General features: G+C 37.4%; 1 protein-coding gene across 1 annotated transcript in view; it reads left to right on the top strand.

Moving 5' to 3' along the window:
* Positions 1-7,878, top strand: part of LOC108788798 (transcription factor EC-like) — a 29,412-nt gene that overhangs the window by 12,064 nt on the left and 9,470 nt on the right. The window contains exons 4-5 of the mRNA XM_018558653.1: positions 1,612-1,732; positions 6,859-6,915. Of these exons, the coding sequence (XP_018414155.1) occupies positions 1,612-1,732; positions 6,859-6,915 (178 nt within the window). The remainder of the gene's footprint in view (positions 1-1,611; positions 1,733-6,858; positions 6,916-7,878) is intronic.

Consider the following 7,878-nt stretch of genomic DNA (forward strand, 5'->3'; position numbering starts at 1 on the left):
GAATTGAATAGCAAAACTCAGTACAGAGAACACCTTTTGTATAACAAAAAAATAAATCTTGTTCATTTTCTGATGGCTTTTCAGATATTTAAAGGTACAAATTGGATGCTATAAGTTACTGCACTCTGTACATCATTGCATGTTTAGTTTGCCTTAGTCAGTAACGTGGTATTGGGCTTATTATCATAATCTGTAACATTTTACAGTATATATTTAATAGTGTAAATAAATTAAGCTGCCTTGTCAGGCAATTAGTGTCAACAAAATAAATATGAATGCACCAATGCACCTTTATATATCTAGGTCTGTATATTATGACATTTACAAATAGGAGCAACTGATGATTACCTACAGTACATTACTTACCAGCAAGTAATTACCATTACTTAACAGCAAAGGTGGAGAAAGGTTAATTGTGGTGCTGCAATATAATAGCAATAGCCACCAACAGCAGCCAGTGAAATATCTCTTAAAGCCCACCTTTTAGTTAAAATGTTTTATTTTGTTTTGCTCATAGTGGGGAAGGGTAAGGGTTTCCCCTGGGTTTTTTTTGTCACCTCTGTAATACAATGTCTCCTCACTTGTCAGATTGTAAAGTAACGGGAAATGTCTCCAACAGAGAAAGAAAAAACAACATGGTTTTAATTCAGTGAGGAAGAATTATAACCACATTTGGGTCATTATTGCTGCCTGTGGGGTTGATTTACTAACCTTATAAACACACCACGAACATGTATACACCTCTGTAGTGTGTTCCCTCCCAGCATGATCTATGGGTGGAATCTAAACACCTTTGTAGTGTGTACACACCCAGCAGGTGTGTTGTGCAAAGCCAAGCATGAATTGCAAGGTGATGTTGTGTAAATTAGCTCTATGTTGTGTTGCTTGCGTTGATGAATGCAGGAATGTAAATGCATGAGCTAACCATTTTTGCCTAAACTGTGAAGCAGCATTATATATGCATCATGTGCATGATTTTTCCATATATGGCATTAGTGAAAATATGCTTTTAGAGATTTTTGGTTGATAAATACGTTTTGGTGTGTGAAAATCCCACGTACCTGGTGCGTGCGTGTGTTTAGGTTAGTAAATCACCCCCTGTGTCTTCCTGTTTATTTTAGTCTTACTGTCACAGGAAGTGAGGTAAAATCTCACCAAATAGGTCATGCCCATGGAAACCTGACATATGTATTTACTCTTCAGGAGTATTTAAAACTAAAAAAGAAACTGGGCTTTAAAAGAGAAATTATTTTGACAGATTCCCTTCACCCAAATGCCCCCCCCCAATGCATGCAGTATATATGTGTGGCAACATTTTTGTTATATTTACACAATTGCATCCAGCTGAGAGCAGCCAGACATTTTTTGACTAAGCAACAAATCAGAATGTCCCATTATGGTATGGAGGAATAAAATAGAGGATCTGATTTTGGCAGCACATTCAGTATGTGACAGCTAGTAAATGAGGTTTACTTATCAAGTATTTCCCTCACTAAATTGTATGGAACCAAAATTGAAAGAAAGAGTTATAACAATGAGATAACCGGATTTGTTTATATTCTTATGGACACCCTCACTCATCACATCCTCTTTCTCTTTATTCTCTTTCAGCATTCCCTGTCTAATAGTATTTTGGATGTTTACAATACTGAGCAAGGCATTTCAGGTTCAAACATGGTGCTGTCTAATACATCTTGCACAGGCAGTGCTGGTGTAAAGAGAGAAGCTACAGGTAACGTATGCACTGACCCAGATGCAGATTTATCCAACAATGCAAGTGATGTACTTACCATCCAAGTGACTCCTTACCATCTTGTCTTGACTTGTATTGTAACTGTAATGTCTTCCTTATATTGTAAAGCGCTGCGCAAACTGTTGGCGCTATATAAATCCAGTACAATAATAATAATAATAACAAAAAATAATAATAATAATCATGGTCCATCTGTCTTGACCTGATTATAGTGATCCCAAATCTTTGTGGTAGTGCACTCTGCACCCCATCATTACTATATTTACTTTACTATTAAATATGCTAAAGGAGATTTTTTTTACATCTACTAAAATTAATATTTGTTATTAACCTCTTCGCTGCCCAAGCTGTTTTTGCTTTTTTTGCACACATGTTAAAATGCACATTTAAGGTAAAAAATATTAGGCAATATTAGCACAACCGTTTATGAAGCCTACATTTTCAGTTAAAAATTATTTTAGTGCACACAAACACAATATAATACCACATGTTCTAGTAAAATATAAAAGATGAGATTACATCGAGTTAATAGATACTGAACATGTCGAGTTTCAAAATTGTGTCCGTAAAATGGCGAAAAACTTTGGTTCCAAAAATTGTCCATAGATGATGTTTTAATAACCTTTACAGGTCATCAATGTAGAGATAACCCTGAATGATGACCTTTACATTGTTTCTCTTACTCCAGTATGCCTGGTAAAAACTAACATGTACAGCAATCATCATTTTCATACATAGGCACACGCAACACATGGCAGGAGGATTTAAAATGTTTTTGGGAGGTTATTTAATTATGATTTCATTTAACTTTTTTTTTACTTAACATTTTTTGCTTTCTCATAGGGGGCTAACAATCCCCCATGTGATACCACATTGGAGGTGACAGATTATCTTTAAGGAGCCATTAGGGGTTTATTAGGTCCCTAATGTCACCTTTTCAGTCCAATGAAGCTAATAAAGCACAGATCATGCATGATTAGCTTAAACCCTGGCCATAATGGCTTGGAAATGACAGCCCAGAAACCGCAAGAGATGAAATCCTACTTTCTTCTGGCTTCATCCAGTGCAGAGATGATCAGCAAAACAATATTTAGTGGCTAATTCAAAAAAGTTTGTTAAAATTGAAATTCACTTGCATATTAGCTGCATTAAAGTTTAAATTTAGCAAAGGTTTTTTTTTTTTTAAATAGATAATGAAAAGTTAAAGTCTGAAAAGTTTATATTATTGATGTGTACATCTTATTGGGGAGATTTCTCTTAACCCCCTGCCTAGAAAAGATGCAAAAGGATGTGAGAAAAAATCTTTTCAATGTGAGGGTAATTCCCCTCTAGACAGCTGTCACCAGAACAAATGTCCCGGTTGGCAGCTTTACCCTTAACTCTTGATCCAGTGAAAAATGTAAAATATTTGATGTTCCATCACTTTCTGTCCAGGTGACAATGGTCACCAGGACAACTAGGGAGGCTAAATCTACCTAGTAGGGAACAGGCAGAAATACAATCTCAATAGGGGATTTCACTGTACATACACTTTAGGTGAACAGAATCCTCGGTGATCTGAATTTGATCTTGTTTGCTAATATTGGCTCTGTAAGAATTGGTGGCTGAAACATGTTTTTAAGGGGCCCCCAAAAGTAATATTCTGTTTTAGGTGAAGTCTGTTGCTAACTTCTGTTATTCTCTGGAAATTCTCTAGCAGCACTCTATCCCGGCTACAATTTGTGGATCTGTGTTTGCCCCCTTTTGAATTTTGAGTTTAAGCCATACCTGCTTTATTTAAAAGCACTCCTATTTTAAGATATGGCTGGAGTTTCATTTTAAAATCCACATGTTTTGTAGCTATTGTCCTCCTGTGACATAGCAAGCTGCTGTAATTTGTATCTGGTGAATGAAACAAGTTTTCAGCTATATCACTGACCCATGTTAGACCCTTGAATATGCAAAGAAACAATATGGCTTCTGTAATATTCATTGTAACTGTACCAATACATAAATTATTGCTTCTTACAATGGTGCATATAGTTTTCATTTCAAACAAAATTGGAAACAATTGCCTAGAATTGCATTTGATATTCATGATAGGAAACCTGGCATGGTAAGAAAAGGGCTTAATTTTCCATTTAAAGACCTACAGGTTTCTGAGATGCCATCCTTATCTTCTAGTTTCATTATTTAGTTCTTAGTTACTACTTCAATACTAGACAAAACACCAAACCAAAATACTTGTTCTGGGTCACAGCATATGAAAATAGAGGATAAGGATAAGGTTCTGGGAACTTATTGGTTTTAAAACACGTCAGCAATGTACTTGTAGATTTTAAAACACATCAGCAATGGCTGCTTTCATATGTAATATATTATGACATGCTCCCTTTAGGTCCTAATAAAATTAATGCTCTATACAGTAGTACACAGTACCATCAAAGCAGTGCTTTTTGCACATGAATGATACAAATCTTAAAATCACAGCTGCTCATGTAATTTTGGAAACCAACTATTTTAGTAAAGACAGAACAAAGATCAACAAGCATGTTTATTCTGTGCTCTTAGTTTAGAAACGTATGAACAAAAGCTCCCTTGTGCTCATTATGAACATCATGCATTTTTCAAATCAAATTATTTTGGGAAACACAAGATTCTTTCAAATGTTGGCTTCAGATCAACTGCATAAATTAATTATCTCCTATTAAATGTGTTTCATGATAGAACAAATGGCTTTTTAGAGCTTACAAAAAAACCATTCAATAAGTATCTATATTAACAGATTAACAGCTTGAAAAGTTACATTCAATTAGTACTCAGCATTCTAAAACCCTTTACTGTTTATTAATGTCATGGAATTGAAACACGAGTTCTTTCCGTAGAAATATTTAGGAAATCTGATTAGAATTGAACTAGGGAATGCAAGAAGCCAGAGCTACTACAGAATGGTTAAATACACTTTCTGTAAGGAAAATAACCATAAGTCTGACTATCTGCCAGAAAAAAACAATGTTTTTCCCCATATCCAATTATTTTTGCATTTATATTGAATGGAATTGTTATCCTAGAGGGAGTTGTGTTATTTTGGGGGGTGTTTTTTGAGGGATAGCAGAGAAAAGCAAAACACTACCATTCTCAATTTTTGCACATATTCTTGCCTTATAAATAAGGTTTAAGGCTTATTGATACTGACCTGTCATTGTGTCATACTCAGTTCTATTGCCATACTAATGTGACGGCACACCCAAGTGGAAACCCTCAGCTATTTTTTTATATGTATATTGAAGTAGAACATAAAACATGGTATGTTTAATCTAATTGTCAATTGTTCCTTACAGGACAGTCTGCAATATTACACAATTCACCTAAACCAGTGCTCCTAAGAGTCCCATTACACTAACATTCATGGGTCTGCCATAGCTGGGCTGATCTCTCACTGAGACTTATTGTCAGGGGAGTACAGCTGAGCCGTGAGTGCAAACCCCTTGGCAGGGGCGGCAAGCCAAAGTCCCAGGTCAAGGTACACAGGGGAAATCCAAGAAGAGTAGTCAGGTCCAATCCGGGTCGAGGCAAGCAGCTAGGTTCAGAAACGGAAGGGCAGGCCAAAGGGTCGGTAATAGGGAGTCCAAGCAAAGGGTCAGGAAGCGAGACGGTTCAAGGCACAGGGAGCTGGGAGATCACACCATACGGATAAAATAACTCAGCAATGAGCCAGGGCTCTGACTGGGCTTTTATACCCAGTGGGGAACTAAGACCACTCCCTGGCTGCCGAGGCAACCAGGAAGCTTCTCCATCCAGGCCAATGACAAGAGAAAGGCAGAGGGTGTGTGCTGGGAATCTCCCCCAACAAAGATCACACCTGACACCAGTAATGGGCGCAGACGCACTACGGGCACGCAACCTGTCCACCACGCATGGGCACCTGCCGCACATTCGCACCCGCAACCCTGGCGCCAGGAATCCTGCCAGGAAGGGGAACCCGTGCCCTCCGCTGCCCTGAGGAGTGGTAAGACCCCTGGTACCCTGACACTTATGTACAGAGAGTTCTGCTTAAAAGGAACCTAGCCTCCAAAAACCTAACATGAATATTGCAAGTTGTTATCATCATATTATGTTATGCAATGGTTGAATATATTGAGACATACAGTATATAACCACCATTTGTCTCCCACACCATTGCAATACAGAGCATTTATGTTGCTTTTTCTTTCTAATACTTTAATACAGCACATTTCCCTTATCATAAGGAAGAGCAAAAACCATGCGTCTAACTATAAGAAGAGGCCTGAGATGAGGTCCCACCTTGCCTCCAGGCTCCTCAGCTGTCTCACTACCATATGAATGTTATGCTAAACTCTGTAAAGGCAATCAGGCAAAGATTCAGCCCATGTCAATTTAGTGGTTTTCCCTTTCCCACGAACCACATAACAAAGGCAGAGGGTAATATTTACAAGAAATTTACTGAAATTAACACTCACAGTAAGAGTTATACAGACTTCACATAGTGGCTTACACCCCAGCTCATGGCAACCTAGCCACATGTTGTCTTTTTTACAGATTCAGCAGGACTAATACATGGCATACTTCTTCTGCAGGTGACAAATGCAAAGTATCTGCAATGTATGACACATGCCTTTATGCTGCTGCAACACTTGTTTGTTGACAGTCAGAACTAACCTGGTCCTTTACAGCTTGATTTGGCCATTACACCATGTATGTAATTTTAGCTTGCACAAGGAAAAGGTTTTCATATGTATTTTCAATCATCAATTTTCCCCTTTCTATTGCACATTGCAAATTAAAAATGTTACTTTTAAGGCCACACATGACTGCGTTAACAAATTAGCATGCTTATTCAAAAAGGGGAAAGTCCAAAAAACCTATAGCAACCAATTCAATGTACTTTTCACAGAGCTCACTAGAGTAAACTAACATCTGAATGGTTGGTATTTGTATGTCATTGTTGTACTTTGCACAGAAACTCTTACATTATATAACAAAATAGATCACTACAACTTACACATGTGGAGGATCATTGTTAAACCACATCTGAAATAATGTTTACATACCAGTCATATAATGTATGCTTAAGCTTCCTGTATTAATTCTGACATTTGTGTTAGACACAGATACACGAGCAATGGCCAAAGAGAGGCAGAAAAAAGACAATCATAACCTTAGTAAGTATTGCATGTCTATCTCCAACAGCAGGAATAATTCAGAAATTATAGCTCATTTGAAAATATAATGAATGCATTAATAATCAAACTGCTTACAGTTATACAGAAATATGTTTATGACCTGATACTAGCAAATATTTTATCTGGCCTTTGGGTTATAAAAAAGGTCAACAGAATATCTCATAGGTAATAGTTAATGTCATCTGACAGGAGAATTTCATCTAGATTGCAGGAGATGAGTGGCAGAGATAGAAAAGTAGAAAGCCCAGCTTCTGCAGTGACACAGACAAATGTCAGAAACAGGCACCAGTCATAAACCCTAAGGCACATAATTTGTCCCTATTTACCTGATCTGTGCCATGAAATGGAGAATGTACAGAATAGAAGGGTTAATCTAGTATTTGTATTATTGAAGAAATGTGGTTTATAGGTGGTTGATGTTATGAAAAATCTAGTTGGCCTTGACAGGCACTAAATCCAAGTGTAAAAAAGGGAGAGCCGCACTCCAAAGATAAATCTTCCATACGCTGTTTAATCCATGAGCCAGCCATGGCTCTGTGATCAAGCCATAATGGTGGAAGGCATGAGAGCATAAAGTTGTGTGTCAGTGTACAGCTTATGCCCATGGATTAAACAGCATATGGAAGATTTATCTCTGGAGTGCATCTCCCCCTTTTATACACTCTCAATTAACTGTTTTTTAACTATAGGACATATATAGCAATGCATATACTGTATTTAAAACAGTCTTACCTGGAGACAGCCACTTCTTCCTGTGTACTGCAGAACACCAGAAGCCCGACAGAACTCAAGCAGCTAGGAAGTAGAGTGTATCTGCACCAAATTATGCAAAACAAGAATGACAGTCACTTAGATCAATGTAAAAAGAAAAGGTGTATAGGACAATGCAATACAAAAATGTCCCAGGACACTCTCCAGCTAGCCAGGATATATATATATATA

The sequence above is a fragment of the Nanorana parkeri genome, unplaced genomic scaffold (assembly GCF_000935625.1).
Source record: "Nanorana parkeri isolate BGI_ZX_2015 unplaced genomic scaffold, ASM93562v1 scaffold15, whole genome shotgun sequence".
NCBI classification, from domain to species: Eukaryota; Metazoa; Chordata; class Amphibia; order Anura; family Dicroglossidae; genus Nanorana; species Nanorana parkeri.